General features: G+C 41.3%; 1 protein-coding gene across 5 annotated transcripts in view; it reads left to right on the top strand.

The window, feature by feature from the left end:
* The window catches only part of LOC148018628 (uncharacterized), a 99,890-nt gene that overhangs the window by 56,107 nt on the left and 26,083 nt on the right, over positions 1-17,700 (top strand). For 4 of the 5 annotated variants that reach the window (XM_087661593.1, XM_087661595.1, XM_087661596.1 and 1 more), the window contains 14 exons: positions 30-104; positions 196-341; positions 445-547; positions 7,701-7,781; positions 7,857-7,925; positions 8,023-8,082; positions 8,168-8,326; positions 8,403-8,459; positions 8,707-8,988; positions 9,074-9,142; positions 12,246-12,305; positions 12,403-12,477; positions 13,486-13,629; positions 13,730-13,816. In XM_087661593.1, the coding sequence (XP_087517719.1) occupies positions 30-104; positions 196-341; positions 445-547; positions 7,701-7,781; positions 7,857-7,925; positions 8,023-8,082; positions 8,168-8,326; positions 8,403-8,459; positions 8,707-8,988; positions 9,074-9,142; positions 12,246-12,305; positions 12,403-12,477; positions 13,486-13,629; positions 13,730-13,816 (1,467 nt within the window). The remainder of the gene's footprint in view (positions 1-29; positions 105-195; positions 342-444; positions 548-7,700; positions 7,782-7,856; positions 7,926-8,022; positions 8,083-8,167; positions 8,327-8,402; positions 8,460-8,706; positions 8,989-9,073; positions 9,143-12,245; positions 12,306-12,402; positions 12,478-13,485; positions 13,630-13,729; positions 13,817-17,700) is intronic. The other variant, XM_087661594.1, reaches the window with a different exon arrangement.

The raw sequence follows: 17,700 nt of genomic DNA, 5'->3' as shown, positions 1-17,700 counted from the left end.
GAACAAAAGTGACGAGTCATTTTTTTCAGGTCATTGAAAGCAGGGATAGGAGTGCAGATGATTCCTCAGGGTTGTCTTGTGATGCTGTGCGAGTTTCAGTTCTGGTGAAAATACGCCGTCATCCATATTTTCAGTTCTGAGCCATGTGTTGGCCTGCAAGATTTCTGATTTATTCATCCGATGGTGTTACTTTAGAATTTGGTGGATTTAGCTGGTTCTGAGCGTGTTGCAAAGACTGGAGCAGAGGGAACCCGCTTGAAGGAAGGCACACATATAAACAAAAGTTTAATGACTCTAGGACAAGTCATCAACAAGTTAAGTGAGGGCATTGAAAATCAAGGGTCAGTTACCATGAAGGAATCACTTTGTGCATTATTTTGCTTACTTGCAAGTCACTTTTCAAAATAGAAACTTACAACATTTCTGCTTTACTATCTAATGCAGAGGACATGTTCCATATCGTGACAGTAAGCTCACCCGAATTTTGCAGCCTGCATTGGGAGGCAATGCCAGAACAGCAGTCATATGCAACATAACACCTGCTATGGTACTCTGGCAATTGTACTAGAGTACATATGTAGGAGTCTAGTGATTTTGAGACTGATCAAACGTTCATTTACTCATCTTCTAGAGTACATTGTAGGATTTTTAGCACAGGATCTTTTGATTGACCAAAGTTAATCTAAAGAGTCTTCATAGCCTTGCTGAAACTGTCCTTTTGGCATTTTGCCATCTATATTCACTGCTTTCTGATGAAATCTTAAATTAGAACCTTGTAGACGGCATCTCAAGTTGGGAAGCTTGATTTAGTTTCTGTAGAGTAGGTGGTACAGGAGGATTCCTGAGAACAGTCCGCTTGCTCTTCTGTACAGCCACAAAGTCTCTGGAACTGCCACAAAAATGTCTCTCGAAATGTCACAGAGAATTCTAGAAAAGGACTCCACTAAGTCTAGAGATCTCTAGAGGACGGGATGCCGAGGAGAATCTCCAAGTAAAAAAAATTACAATCTCAAGAGAAGTCCAGGGAGAATCATGAAGTGCAGAGAGAAATGCCAGTCTGGAGGTAGTGCAAAAAGTCCCGAGAAAGATGGATGCCTAAGAGAAGTACAAAGAAATGCTGCTGCAACTACAAGCCCAGAAAGTCCAGAAAAATGGAGGTTTAAAGGAAGTGTGGATAGAAACAAGGTCAAAGGAAGTATAGAGAGAGAGTCTAGAGAGAAACATTGGAAGCTGAGAGAGAAACACAAGCAGAATCTCTAAGGAGAAATGCAAATCCAGGGAGAAATGCAAGTCCAGAGAAGTCTGGAGACAGATGTTGAAGCCAAAGAGAATGCTGATTAGAGAGAGATCTTGAAGTCTGGAGAGACATGTTGCAAGTTGAAAGAGGGCTGCCAGAGAGAAGAGAAATACTAGAGAAAGAAAAGAAAGAAAGATATATTAACGTCTATATAAGGCCAATGTGGCCTGTGAGACAAAATCCAGAGTACATCCATGTCTAATGACAAGCTGAAGATAACATTAAAATAAGTAAGTGGCCTATCAAACAATGCTGAGAATAACTGAACAATGCGACTATGCTAGAGTAGAACAATGTCTAGTGTTGTCCCATTGGTAGAAAGAAAAGGAAAACCTAATCTAATAGAACTATTCACAAAAACTGTGGTGGAGACTATAGGTTGTAGCTGATCTCAAGATCTATACATGATCTCAGCTATGATGCGGTCCCTAATTGCTCCACTAATATGCCTGGTGGTGAGTCTTCGGTGTCTCATGATAATGTCTTTGATCCGGTTGTTGTGCGGCCTCCTAGAACGTACTGTTGGTAGATAAGGCCGTCTTGCTCAACGGAGTGAAATAGCTCTATCCAATGTGACTCCATGGCGTGGAATGGAAGGTGTGTGGTGGGGTGGCTCTATCTTAGCAGTGTTAGTAGGGTTTAATTTGTGAAAAAGTTTGTCATTGCTCTATGTGTGGGTTCTTTTGGGTGAGTTGGCCTCTTGCCTCGTAGTAGTGATGAGTGGTGCCTTTGGAGCTCTAGGAGGAAAAGACCTAGGCATCTTTGGTCCTCGTACTCTATAACATGACAAAGAGGTCCAAAACCATCACGGAAGAGGCATTGGTACCTTCCTTGTATGTCATAGTATATTGTACATCTGCATATGTAGTGCTCCTCTATCTCAGGCTCTCAGCCACAAAGCTAGCAAATCCTATACTCTGCTGGAGTATTTGTCCGTGTGCTTTGTTGGGGTAAAAGGCCTCTAGGCCTGCTCGCGTACACTGTGACTGTCCATTCTTTATTCATATATAATATGATAGTGCAATAAGGCTATCAATTTAGTTGGACAACACCTACATTGTGTGTGCTCTTCTCTCGCACATCTTCCTCTTCTCCTTTTCCACTGCCATTGCATCCCTTTCAACTGGTATTAGAGCTTTGGATTAGAGCTTGATCGTGGAGCTTGGCTTGGCATTACTTCAGCCCGGATTGAAGACCTAGAGCTTGGAGCTTCAATGCTAGCCATGGCTTCTTTCCCCTGAGGTAAGATTCCATCTCCTGCCTCTCCCTAGCCCTCATAGGCTCTTTGCAGGTGTTCCTTGGCTTCATTGGGCACCTTGTATGCTCCCATTTGCCTCCTTATCCTTAGCATAACCAACAGGCCCCACAGTAGCAACTCACATTTTTTTGCGCCTGTTTCAAAATTTGGCTAATAAATCTTATTTTTTCTCATATCTCGGGCATTCGAAACCCGATTTAGGCAAGGTAAGAGTCTAACTTGGGGTTTTGGCATGCTCTGGATGCAATGGTGATGTTAGATCTGCCAAATTCTGATCACAAAATTTTTTGTAACAGATTTGAGTTGATTTACAGTAAGAAAATGTCATGCTCTTAGCTTATGTGATGCTTCTGAGGCTTGGTATTTGATGCCTAAATGTTTTGGGGATGTTTGTCCAATGTTTTGAGATGCTTTGGGATTTGGTTTGAGCTTTCATAGCTCGATTTATGTAGGGATTTGCTACTGTATATTGTTTGGGCAGCAAGGTTTTATCAGGGATGGCTTATGCATAATGCTCTTTGTTGACATTCGGGTGTCCTGTTGGATGTATTGATGCTTGATCATCATGGTTTATGCCCGAATATGCTATTTGAGAGCTATTGAGCCTTGATTTGGATGCAGACACTTCGTTGTTGGTTGGGATTTATGCTACCTTGATTGACATGTTATTTTATCTCCAATTTGGTTATGCCTATGGTCTACGGGTGCTCCCGACTACTCGAGATGATATGCTAATGTATTTGGATGATATCACTTTGATGTTTATGCTCCCGGATGCTTCTTGAGTAAAGAGTAGAGCTCAATTCTTGGTTCATTGCCATTTTCTTTGCAGCTAGTATTTCACTTGACAAGGTTTATGTCACGTGCTACCCATTATGGGACTGATGTCTGATGTGAATGCTTTTGGGTTCAGCTGCAGTATGATAGATGTTTGGGCTTGAATCGACTTGCGTTTGAGAATTTTATGGAGCAATTTGCATTTGGTTGGCTTATCACTTATGCAGCTTGGATGCTATTTGGCCCTTAATGTCAGGATTATGGATCTTGTATTTACTTGGATGCAAATACATGTTTGAGCAGTGTTTGCTCCATTGTCTTGGCAGTTAGTTATTGAGCTTTCATTGCTCATTGATGCTTGGTTTTTTGTGGGTTACTCCTTGATCAGTGGGCTTCTTGACAATGCTTGGATTTAGCAATTATGGCTTTGTTGGTTTTGTGTTGCCTAGCTTCTATGCTAGTTGGGTTGCTTTTGCCTATACATGTCAGAGAGCCATTGCTCTTGATGCTTATTTGGCTATGCACTTTGTCTACTGTCATGTACTTTACAGAGCCACTTATTTGGATGTTTTTGTACAGATACTTGGACTTCTCTTGGAGCTTGGTCATTGCAGGATCTTATGCCACTTACCAATCTTACATTGACTTGGATGCTACCATGTGGTTTGATGTACTGCAGAGTCATGTTTGTCATTATGATTATGGGTTGATTTCATGACTGAATACCATATGCTCTTATGACAGACGTCTTATGCTTTACCGTACTGTGGTTGGTTATGCCATGCAGTTGGCTACGACTCTTCTTTATATGGGACCTTTTGCATCCTTGGTTGATGCCTTTATGTCCTCTCGTCTGTTGAGGTTTCACGAGCCTTTGTAGTATGCTTCTACCACTGTTGTACTTGCAGATGATTGTCTTTATGAGGAGGTTCCCTCCGTTGTGATAGCCCTCGACTGCTTGAGCTCCGTGGATGTTATGGATAGTCGTATTTATGATGACTTGGATTCCTTGTCGTCTTCTACAGGTTTTTCTACTTCAGATATTGCATGCTTCCATTGTGGGAAGCTTGGGCATATTAAAAGAAAATGTTTCAGATGGATTAGAGAGTAGCAGAGACAAAGTCGACGGACTTGATATGAGCAGAGAGTCAGAGATACAAGAGATGCAGCAGATGTTACCACTGTTACTAGTGGTGAGGTACATGTTGTTACCCATGATGATGCAGTTGAGCATGTACTCTTGTCATCTAGTTTCCCTACAACTTTCTTACTCAGTGATATGGCCTATGCCTCAGATTGGCTATTGGATTCTATGGCATCTTGTCATGTTACTCCACATAAAGCATGGTTCTCTACTTACAGGGAGTTTGATGGATGCATTTCTTTGGGCCTTGAGTAGACTTATGCTATTGTTGGTATAGGGGATATACACCTAGCTTTGCCTAATGGGACTTCTCTTAGACTCAGGGATGTTTTACATGTTCCCATGCTCAGTAAGAGCTTGATTTCTGTCAGTTAGTTGCATAATACAGGATATACTATTTCTCTTCAGGATAGGTCATGGAAGATCTGTCGTGGTTGCTTGGTTTTGGCCAAAGGTTCTAGAGTTGGTTCTCATTATCGAGTGCATGTCTCTCATGTGGGAGATTCTATGGTTGCAGTTATCTAGATACCACATGCATTGTTATGGCATTATCGTCTAGGCCATATGCACCACAGAGAGATGGAGATCTTGTCTCGTTTAGACTCATTGTTGCCTTCTTGCAGAGCCCCCTTGGCTTATGGCAATCGTATGAGGCATGCTCCTCTAGATCTTGTCCATTGTGCAGTATATAGACCTATGTCTTCCCAGTCACTTGGTGGAGCATCGTACTTTGTGACCTTTGTTGATCATGCTACCCATCATGTTTGGGCTTTTCCCTTGGTGCAGATTGAGGATGCTGTAGTTATGCTTGACAGGTTTATGGATTCTGCTGGTAGCAGGCCTAGGTGCTTGCAGATGGATTATGAGAGTCATGCTCTCTCTCCCAGTTTTCGGACCTCTTGTCAGCAGTATGGCATTGATTTCTTGTGCCCACAGTATTATGGGATTGCTCATGGCATGTGCTTGACGTTACAGGCAAAGGTTGCTTCTATGCTTACCACAACTGGGTTGTCTTATGGCTTTTGGGTTGAGGCCCTTATGACGGAAGTCTATTTGGGTTAATAGGACGCCGTGCTTGACCTTGGATGGTATTACACCCCATGAGTTATGGAGTGGCATGCAGCCCTCCTATGATTACTTGAGGATGTTTGGCTGCGAGGCATCTGTACGTATGCCACATGAGCCTATGTCACGTAGATGTATCCTCCTTGGTTATGGAGATGGTGACTTTAAGGCCTACAGATTATGGGATTTGGATGCCTAGCAGGTCATACGTAGCTGTCATGCTGTCTTCCATGAGACGCAGACATCTGTCAGGCCTCTTGATGAGCATTCAGTACGCTTTATGGCTGATTTTATAGCAACTATAGTGCCATTACAGCAAGCTGCTTATGCTGAAAATGAGGCACTTATTGGCCCAGATGACATAGCTATGCATAATAGTCAGGGTCAGGATGTTGGTGGTTAGTTGTTAGACCCCTTGCAGGCTCATGAGAGTCATTTTCTTGTAGTTTTGCAGGTTGGACAGCCAGCCATCTGTCAGTCTTCCGCTTCACTGAGGCCACATGTAGTCTTGAGACCTCGTTGGATGAGTGTCCGAGATATTGGCTCTCTTTCAATGATTGATTCTGGAGAGTTTGACTACTCTCCGCTGTCTTGTATACACTACGGTGATGCTATGCACGACTCTAATGCTTTACAGCCGTGCATTGATGAGTTGTGCTTGCTTCATGAGAAGCATTCTTGGATTGCTCCATTGTACGGAGTTGCGGGATTGTTTATCTATTGGATGTCATGGACTCGAGGATGCTTGAATATTCTTCTGCAGAGGTTCCGGACACTTCTTTCATAGCTCGCTTTCCAATTGGGCGTTGGGTGAGATGTCATGATTTCTCACCTTGTCTTTTTTTTCTTTTCTTTGTTTTCACTCCCCAGCCACATTGGCCTTTTAATGGGAGGTTATTGGGGTAAAAGGCCTCTGGGCCTGCCCGTGTATATTGTGATCGCCCATTCTTTATTCATATATAATATGATAGTGCAATAAGGCTGTCAGTTCAGTTGGACAGCACCTACATTGTGTGTGCTCTTCTCTCCCACATCTTCCTCTTCTCCTTCTCCACTGCCATTGCATCCCCTTCATGCGTGTCTCCATCTGCAGCCTATGAAAGGAGGTGCGAAATGTTGAAGAGATATGAGAATGTAGAGAGAAATGCTAGAAAGAGGAGAGAGGGAATGTTGAAGAGAAGAGAGAATGCAGGGAAATGCAAGTCTAAGAGAATGTCACAAACAGGTGGAGTTGAGTGAGCTGGAGTGCAGATGCGGAGTGGAGTGACATGGAGAGAGGTTGAGTGAGGGGTTAGTATAGAGAAGACTGAGAGGGCTTCTTCATTGGCAGTTTAGCATCATTCAGCTTGTGGACATTCTTCCCAGGGATAATTTGCTTTCTTGGCATTCTGTGATTTCTTCAGTCTCATTGTTAGACGTATAGTCCATTTGTGACTCTTGTATTCTCAGTTATATAGTTTGCTTGTATTTTGTGTTTCTGGTAATTAATACAATTACCCTTTACTTTTAAAAAAAGAAATGCTGATGAGAAGAGAGAGGGAAATGCAAGTCTGTACAGAATGTTGCAGCACAGTTTGGTGGAATCGAGTGAGGTGGAGTGGAGCGAGGTGGAGAGAGTTTGGAGTGAGGAGTACAACAGAAATAGGAGTGAGGGAGCAGAAGAAAATCACACTCTTATTATTCAACTTTGCTTTTATAATGTCATTGCTCCTGTTTTTTGGAAAAGAGAGGGCAAGAGAGAAAATGTCCACATGTCTCTGTGGACTAACAAAAATCTCTATGGAAAACAATTCATGCAAAGAGTGTTTGCTTGAGTGTCTAGTTCTCTAGTGAAATCTGTAGTCAGTGGGACAGTCAGTGAGTACAAAGGATCTGCAGAGATAATATTTCTGGAGAGAATAGAGAGGAAAATTCAAAGTCACATAAAGTGACTTAATACATGATGTAAAAATTAGTTGAAATATATTTAACTCCTATTAGAACCTGTTTGTATTCCATGTACAAAGTAGTGTGTGGTGAGCCCCAATGCTCGTACAGTTTCAAGAATAAGACCATATGATGCCATGAATCTGAGTTGTCTAGTACCCATTGATATTGAAACTGTCCTTCCTAGAAACAAGTCATTTCTAACTAACTTCAAATTGTGTTCATCTTCTCAGATTCATGTTGATGAAACAAGGGGAACTCTCCAGTTTGCTAGTAGGGCGATTCGAGTAACAAACTGTGCTCAAGTGAATGAGGTAAGAGCTTGTAAATCTTATTAGGCTACTGAGAGCTGTTCTAAATTGTGTCTTTGCCTTGGTTGCCTTTGACAGATTCTTACTGATGCTGCTTTACTCAAGAGACAAAAGAAAGAGATTGAGGAGTTACGGTCCAAGCTAAGAGTAACTGCTAATTAGAACTTAATGACTAGTTTTTGAATTCAAGGTCAGTCAATTGTTAGTTCAATTCATTTCACTGTTGCTTTCTGACGTTTGACAGGAGTCTCATTCTGAACACTTTGAGGAGGAAATCCTAAATTTGAGAAATACATTATTGAAAGTAGGACACTACTCATCTGTCATCCTATGGTTTACAACTTACAAGTAGCTTTTGGCTTGTCTAACATGTCCTTGGTTTCAATTAGAGTGAAAATGAGCGAGAGAGAATAGCACTGGAATTGCAAGAGGAGAAGAAGGCTCATGCTGAGCGAGAGCGACAACAAGCCCAGAAAATCGAAAATCTAAGCACCTTAGTTCTTAACTCTACAATTGATGATCGTGACATTGAAAAACGTACAAAGAAGGTGTTAACTCGGTCTAAATTCCATGTTGAACAGGATTACAATTTTGCTACCATTTACTGATTTGAGATGTGGTTAGATTGCACGGAGGGAGACGTGGTGTCCTCGTATACCTTTTGGAAATGTTGTAGACGAGGTAAAACATACTCAGCTGCTATAAAATGTTGATATTGTGCAAACTCCTCTGTTCGAGTTAATGTGTGAATTGTGAACATCTCTTGAACATGTATATTCAACCTGGATGAAAAATCTTCAGTAAGCTTGTTCAAACTGTCTGACTAGATCAGTTCAAAATATTTAGCTGCATAGAAATGCATTTTTTTGCACTTTTTAATGAGCATGTATCATTCTGTGGCTGAATTGTGTATGTATCTTTTGTGTAGTTTCCGAAGGACCTTACCAAGCCTGTGAAAGATGACAAACAAATGTTGCAGATTAGGGAGAGGACTTTTCCCTTGCCTCCACCCTTTGAGTGCTTATTGGAAGAGAATGAATCAAACGGCAAAGAACTTGCACAAACTTGGTCGGTGTCCCCAAAGAAGGAGAATATCTGTGAGAAAACAATATTTGTCGATGAAGCTTGTGCTGTGCCAGATCACAGTGCAAGGATTCATGTGGCTGACAGGAAAAGGAAATATTGTCCTGGGATGGCCACTGTCACTGAGGTAAAAAGATCTAAGTTCTTAAAACAATTAGCTAGCATGTAGGTACATCTAGTCCTACAATGAGCAAATGATTCCATGCTTGTAGGTGAAGGATGATTTTGTCGACCAGACAGTTCCATTTCCAGAACTTGAACCCAATTGTTATAATGCGCAAGTGAGTAATTTACCATACTTCACTCTGCCATGAAAATATACAGGTCTTGTAATTGTGTGGGAAAGTAATTTGCTGTGAAATCAGAAAAGAAAACTGCTTGTCTGGAGTAAACATGACCACTGATGTGTAAAGTAAAGCGGTTTCTTGTTTGATAGTTGTCATCATGGCCAGTCTTCTTAATGTTTAATCAAAACATTATTGTGTAGGTGATGCAACAGGTGTCCTGCTAGGGATCCTGAAAGTCAATCATCTTTCAGGATGTAAGATCACAAGTTGGCATGCCTAGCCTTAAAAGATCCATAATGAATTGTATATTAGTGTCTTCAAATGAATAATTAGACGTTGTGGAACATATGTATGTTGGCAGGAAAGTGGCTGTTCATGTTGGTGATGAGAGTAATATTATACTTGTCTTATTTCTTCATACCTGGTCCTCATTAAACAAAAGAGAAAAAAGGACATACAATGGCAAGTGCCTCTACAGGATGGGCTTTTTGAAGAATCTCAAGACTCATACATAGATGGACGTTTTAGAAGAATCTCCTCATGACAGATCCAAATATCACAGGGGAGATCTCATCCATGAGTCTACCTCTCAGTAAGCCAGCCACTACCTTGCGAGAGTGTTAGTTGATAGGAATTAACGATGAAAACATTTCTTGGATTTTTAGGAAATGAAATCCATGAGACTTTTGATGCATATCCAAAAGAATTGTAAAATGGGGGATGTCATGCATAGCTTCAAATCATTACCAAATGTGAAGGTAGAGCTTGTATTTGAACTATTTTTCGTTTTCTAGGTCTGATAATTTAAGCATCCTTGATGAATAGACAGGCAATGGTAATAGATTAATGAGGAAAGAGATGACATTGCTTACTTAGATGTGTCCATTGATGAAGAGATGGTGTAACTCTGATACCATTGGCATCTTGAGACCTTGTTAAGCTAAAAAAGGAGCATTTCTCATTGAGCCATAATTAGCTTAACAAACCTTAAGCTAAAGAAGGAGCATTTCTCATGAAACCTTAATTAGCTCTACAAACAAACAATTTTTGTGTCCCATAAGCAAACTTTCCTAGTTTGGTTGGTTTCTCATCTATAAATAGATAGTGTGCTCAGCCACTAGCCTACTCTGCCAAGTGGCTGTTCAGCCCTCAACCGACTGCTGCCACACTTTTTCGAGCCCTTGGCAACCTGCTACCAGTTGCTGCCCAGCCGTTTGGAGGCATGCACACGCTGTGTTTTACAGTCCATTGCTGACGCCAGCTGCTTGATCATCTTGGCGACTTGTTTTCCTTGCATTTTCAGCCTATGCTGCCAGCAGGTGACAGGCTGCTGATCCTTGTGCTTGACTCGGACAGGCTTCATTGCAGCTGCACCCCTTGATTTGGCCTTCCTAGTTGCGGCCTTGATCGGATTTGGCGTAGGTATAGCTGTGTCATAGGTGTTAGGTGTGAATGGTACAATACTGTACAGTACGATACAATATGGTACTAAATGGTACCTTAAGAATTGATAAGGTGTGGCATGATATTAGTACGAGAAAAAAATTGAACTTGATTATTTTGGGCTAGAGATGATAGAATACATGTTTAACCCAAAATAGCAATGGCATTAGAGTATATAAGATGAATACATGAGGGTAACAAGCTAAAACTTGTATTGCATATTCCGTATGCATAACATGCGCTACACCTTACAAGTAGATAGATGAGAGTGGATACATCATACATTGTACATCAATGATCATACAAAAGGGGCAGTCTGTTCATACTAAGAAGGGTCATTTTTTCGTACTAAAAAGGTTATGGCAAAAAAGGGGCAGTTTTTTCGTACCTAATAATTGTATGATTGGTATGGTATGATGCCATACAGATCGTACTGTATGGATCAGTCTGTACCACATATGGATGCAACTATGAGCTCTGCTTTGAGTCAGATCCCCCTCTTCTGTCGTGGAGGTCTCTGTTAGTTTGACACACTCTCCTACAAGCTGCATTTTGTTGCTTGCCTACTCTGATTGGTGTTGATGGCCCTTGGGATCTTTCTCTAGTGGATGCCACTCTGGCTACTTCCTTAGCTGGCTTCCAAGGGAGTCATGTTTTTGGACAACTCTGCCTTTGAGCATCTTGTACACGCATTCATTTATTTACAACATTCATTCATTTAATTCAGAGTTATCTTTCTTCTTTGGTTGTGTTTTTTGCTTTTTTGTTTGAGTTATTGTGTTTTAGTTGTGTTCATACATTTTGTATTTTCTCCATGCAAACCTTGGCATATCTTCATAGACCTTGTTGTGCATTCTATGGAAATGTCCCTCCAAGGTCCATCTACTTGGCAGCTTTGCTAGTGATAGGCTTAGACTTCTTGCACTCCTTGAAATTGGGATGCTTGTGCATATCTTGGTTCATGACTAGCACAGAAAGGCCATTGAGCTTCATCAGAAAAGGGCCTTGATATGTGTACCTTATTGTAGGTGCAGCTTGAGCCCCTTGAAGAAGATTGAGGTGTCAAGGCCCTATTATTGCAACATGCAGTTTGCCTCTTGCATATATTGCAACCATCTTTTGTGGTTATAATTGTGAGAGAACTCTCGTTTGGAATCCACAATGCTTAGTTCTTAGATCGTCACAGTGAGCCCTTGAACCTTAGCCCTTGTTTGACCACATTTCAAAACTATGCAACATGTCCTCCCTTTCACATCATTCCTCTTAGACAGACCGACAGATGTTCCTAGAGTAATGACATTAACATGCCTCCTACCACTAAGTTCATGTCAATGATACTAGTGAAATGACATTGCACATAATCAAAACTTGAAGGTGAACAAAAAAAGAATGTTCCTTGCACAAATCTGCTTGGAGAAAAGGGCTTTATGAGGTCAAGTATAATTCTGCCCAGCTGATGCAGGCTTCTATATAATGTTGAAGATGTGAACCCTACTTATGTTCTTTAACTACCTAAAAAACCTGCAAGTATCTGATGTTTGCTGCAATGAAGCTTGGTTGTATAGTTGTCTTCACCTGTGTTGCAGAAGAAATACATGCAGCCTGTTACACTCTGATTTGAGAAAACTGCAAAGTAACATTGGGTTTGAAATAGGTCCAACATTTGCCTTATGGCAACCTGGAAAGGACATGTGTTGAGTCTGTAAGTCAGCAGGTATGTACGCCACTCAACTTTTTCCCCTCTTGTCATTGAAAGCCATAAGCAGTAGAAACATCTGTACTTTTTTGCTGAACATGAACTTTAAGAGCAGGAACATGCAGGAATAGACCTATCAAGTTGCAAACAAGACGTCAATGCCATGCTGGTGGAACTTGATCAGCTGAAGGTAACCATCTGCTAACAAAGAGATTGCAAACATTTTTAAGAAAGTGTTCAGTGTATACAGAATTTCACACTTTTAGGTCAACCTTTCTCAAATGTTTTCCTCTCTTATACCTAATGATCTAATAGAATCATAATGCCATGTCTGCATACTTTGATCAGCACTCTTTCTGGTCATATAATTTTATTGATCCATGCCCGTGATTATGCAAGTGTTCACAAACATTATCCAGTTGTCAGGGCAGACGATGATTTATAAATGAGAAAGACTACTAGTGCTCTGTTGAAGTGGGCTTCTTATTTGCATGTCAAGTACAGTAACCTGAACATCAGGGAAAAGGCAAGAGTGATGTTCAACAACAGAATGACAGATATTGATGACGATCTATTGGATGGAAGAGTTGATAGTCATTCCATGATTCAAGTTGTGCAAGAAAATAGTATTGACCTACACCGGAGTGTTGTTGATAGGAGGAGGGAGAATCAATAGTCAGATTCAAGAGATTTGTCACATAGACACAGCAGGTGTATCTTAGCCAATTGCCCAATTCTTTGCTTCATTTTGCAAAAGTTCCCCATCAGGTGCCTGTTTCATGGGGAAAAGGTAATCAGTCCCTTGGGAAAGAGGCTATTTGAGGTCAAAACATTGTTTGTTTCAAAGGAAGGTTACATGCATGTAAACATTACTCTGCGACAGAGAAATCCATTTTATGCAGCATAGATTACCTGTTGTATATGTGTAAAACTGCATGGCTTGGACCGAGGTTTTTACATGTTTTGTAAAGGACTTAAAAGGTTTATGACAATTATTTTGTTTTGAAAATGGAGGTTGTTGGAGTCACTAGCTTAACAAGTTACATCACTATGTAATCAAGTCTCTTGGAGTTTTGAGACCGGATTCAGCTACATACATTTGACGACTGACCATTCATTTGCATGGATTTCTAATTTGTAGGTGCTGTTCTTTCTCGAGGGTTTTTCCGTATTAAAAGTTAGTCACTTGTGTTTTCAGATTGTAAATTCTAGCTTGAGGGACTCCCTAGCAGCAGCTGAAGAATCTTCAAAGTTCTCGCAGCAAAGCATGAAAGAAACATCGAGTCTTTTAAAGGCAACACAATGTGAATTGGACTTACTTCGCAAAGACTATGAAAAAATGGTACACTTAGAAGTAGTCATTTGCAACTTGTTGCCTTTATGTGTTGAATTGGAAAGATCTGCATTGTGCCTAATAAACATCAACGTGTGTGAATCTTTAGTGCCAGAATATGATCAATAATACAGCGAGCAGTTCTAAACTGGGAAATCCTTCTGATGCCTGCGAAGGAGAGGAGGAGCTTATGAAGGTAAAGCATATATACATCTTGAGTTTTTGTTCTAAACTGGGAAATCATTCTGATGCCTGTGAAGGAGAGGAGGAGCTTATGAAGGCAAATCATACATCCATTATGAGTTTAAAAAAAAACTCATTTAGAATCTGCATGTGTGAATTACTTTCAAAGAAGGATGTCGGATTTCTGCACTGTGACATGTTCAAGGTCTGTTTATTTTGTAAACCAGCTATGGTAAACTAACACCCATTTACCTTCTTTGTACTTTGTCTTTTGCCACGGGCATTTTTGTCCTGGGTGTTATTAATAGTTGTGTATCTCACTTTTTCCTTATGGGCTGGTGTACGCTTTTGGGCATGAACTTCCTTCCTTTTATTGTGCACACGTTGCTGAGTAATGCAAACTCTGACATCCCACCCATTAGTTTTCAGAAGTAATCAACTTCCTCCCTGATTCATTCAGCTTACCAGGCAATGGCATCTAGTGCTAAGATTTGAAACCCACCCTAAAATTTCTTTAGATGCTGAGTAGAAAATTTATGCATCAAATTAGGTTGGTAACTCAAAGCTCCTAGAGTTGGTGAAAGGGGGGGACACTTCAACGGTGTGGCTAAAGGAGGTAAACCCATGGTCATGATGTGCTTCTACAAGGCATTAGTTACATGCATCAAGATTCGACAATTTCCAATTTCTGTGAACAGAGATCCAATATGATCAACATTGACATCAGTGCCTTTCAAAGGCACCTTGGTGGTGGCTAGATCACCCACTGCTTGGGTATCCGTGGTTGTGGTTGATTGTCATTGTTTGTATGTGTTATGATGTTACAACTTTGAGGAGATCGTTGTTGTCATATGGGACCATCTTCCAAACCATGGATCCTAACCTTAATCCAAATGTAGCTTAGCTGAAGACCAAAGGTGTTTTTAATGTGTACATGCGTGCACATGTGTGCATGTGCACACACGTATGGGACCTAAGGCCACTGCAATATTTGACCGTGGAAAAATGTGCTTTTTGAAAGTCCTTCAAGCAAGGGAGATATCCACTTGTGCAAAGAAGTTGAGCAGTTTACTAATTGTGAGTGAGCAGTTATTTCTATTTGCGTTTGTTCGAACTCAAGTAGTTTTAATATACTCCCATAAGAATTTGCTGACTTTTGGAGCAGATTAGATGGCAGCTCCTCGTCAAGGAACATCTCACTCTTCATTTGGTTACCAACACACAAGAGCTTGGCAATCAGCATATGGCTTGGTTATGGAAGATTCCAAATAGCAAGTGGCAATGCTGGCTGCCAAATGAGACATAGAGACACAATCTATGGGGTTTGCCACTAGGCCCATGAGGTGTGGATGAGAGCCCTCAAGATAGTCTTCGATGGTACAACTGAAACTATGATAGTGACTTGGGGGAAAGTAGCTTGGATCATGGACAAGGTCCAACGTGTGGATACAAGGATTTTTCATGACATCTAGCCTTTCTTATCTCTGAATAGGGCTAGAGCATGAATTTCATGCCAGACTTCACAGCGAGAATGGGCTCAAAAACATTGTCACAAATGGGAGCTGATTCCTAACAGTAGCACTGATCCATCTAGACAACAAGATGTAGATTATAGGACATACTACTGCAAAGACTCTCTCTAGGATCTGGAGTCATATGCTTTGAGGGAGTTGGGAGAGATTATTGGTGACTCTGAGCACATGAGGAGGAGGCAATTGGGGTTCTAAATGTGGTAAGAAAAGCATTTATACAGGACAGTAGTATGCCTATCACAATTGCGTCTCCCTCAGGGCCCATTGGATCAAGGAATCGGTGAGACTAGCAAGCCTCACCAGTGCCCTCTCACAGTTTTCTTGAGGACTAGTGAGGGATGATGACATCACTAGGGTTAGAGAAGGGATTCCTCAGTCATCATAGCCTTGGCCGCATGAGAAAAATTGCGAGTTGAAGTTTGAGGATGATGGAGATCTTGAGTTGCCTTTGCCCTTCTTTCCCTTCTGCTTTTGAAAAGTTGCTAGCTTCTTGCAATCTTTTTGGAGATGCTCCTTCTTGCTATAAAATAAGCTTTACTTTGTTCTTCTTGCCACTCTTCTCCATAGCTGAAAAAGCTCGAATCTGTGGAGCTTTGGCTAGAGACAACCACCTCCCTTGTAGCCTCAAGGTAGACTCATGCTCCAACAACCTGGATTGAATGTTAAGAATGATGACATGAGTCATTGATGTTTGGGTCCTTATTACTTAAGGCATTGACCTCACCAAACTCCAGTGGGAGCTTACAAAGCACCAACCCCACAAGAAAGATGCGCTTCACGAAGAGCAGCTTATGTGCTATGAAGCTAGTCTTGGATAGTTGTCACTCGGAGAAGAAAAGACTAGATGGAGTCTGTCAATTCGAACTTTAGGGTCTGAAAATGTCCATTGGGATTGACAACCCACATGGGTGCTTATACATTAGGCAAAGCTTTGGCCACACCTTGGGAGAAGTTCCATAGAAGGTGATTGTTGGTAAGACTTCCTTGGAGATGCACTTGAGAAGAGGTGAATATGCAACATCATTGGATTCCCAAACGAGGACTGCTCCTGTGAAGTCATCCTTGTCCCAATCAGATTGAAGTGGAGATGGTTGTTGAGGACGTGGAGTGGAACGACAGATGATATACCACAACTACTTTTGCACAAACCAAGCCTTTATGACAAGACTCAAAGTAGCTCCAAGTAGAGTAGTCAAGCCCTTTGAATTTGTCATCAGTAGAAGAACATGGAGGTGCCAAGGGAGGCAAGGAAGCTAGAGTTAGAGAGAGATACCGGTCCACTTTGTGGTCAAAATCAGCCCAATCAAACAAGAGTTCAGTAGTTTGACGATTCATACACACAAGCATGTAAGAGTAGATAGAGAGTGGAGCAGCAGATATGTGAATGTAGTGAAGAATCACAACCACTTGCACATGTGACCCTCTCTAAAACTGAAAACACAAACAATTACACACATAAGTGCAGTCTAAAACTGAAAACACAAAAACACAAAAGTTCCAGGTGCAGATCAGCAAAACACAGGTTTTAGTAGGCACAGGATGGCTTTAGCAAATGGCTTTAGCCCACAAATGCATGACGTGTGAGTTTTCAGCACAAAAGACGACAACCAGGCCTTGGGGAAGCTACTGCAGCCCCAAATGATTAACCAGCAGGCCAAGCATCATGAAAACAGCTTGAGAACTGAGAAAACAAGTTGCCTAACATCAAAGATAGCTCGCCCAGCAGAAAGAGAGGTTGCTGACCAAGTAGGAAGGGGTAATTTACGTAATGTGTATAACATAATAGCAGGCTTTTGATAAGTTACTTTTACTTTACTTTTACAAACCGAGTCACTTTAGGTGACTTTGGCTTTCTAGAGAGTTTCTTTTTTCCCTAGAGATGTCAGGACCGACAAGATTTCTAGACGCAGCCGAGGCTCTTAACCCTGGACTCTTGGACCCGGGACCCAAAACTTTGGACCCTAGACTGTGGATCCATTGGACTTTGGATTGAGGACCCAGAGTAAATTTTGGACTTGAAATGCAATTCTGGACCTGGTGTAGATTTTTTAAATCTCTCTCCAAAAAAAGAAAAGATGTAATGTGATTTTTTTTTCATATTGCCCTCTCTACTATAAAAAGGGCAGCTCTTTTTTAACAAGGATTGTGCGAAGTAATAGAAGCGTGTGGATTTCTCTCTACTATGTTCTTCTCACCAGTCTTTCCTCTCCAATTCATGTCACTCCATGATTGCATTTCGGACTCCACTCCACTCCACTCCATGTCACTCAGTACCACACTGCACTCCACTCTCACCTCTCAATTTGTTCGTCCCTCTCTTCCATGTCACCTATCACCACAATAGCATTCTCTCTTTACAATCTCC

This window comes from Lygodium microphyllum, chromosome 21, assembly GCF_053477565.2.
Source record: "Lygodium microphyllum isolate KBCC chromosome 21, Lygodium_microphyllum_v1.1.10, whole genome shotgun sequence".
Taxonomy (NCBI): Eukaryota; Viridiplantae; Streptophyta; class Polypodiopsida; order Schizaeales; family Lygodiaceae; genus Lygodium; species Lygodium microphyllum.
Note: the sequence above shows the minus strand (reverse complement) of the source record. Positions and strands in the feature narration are given on the sequence as shown.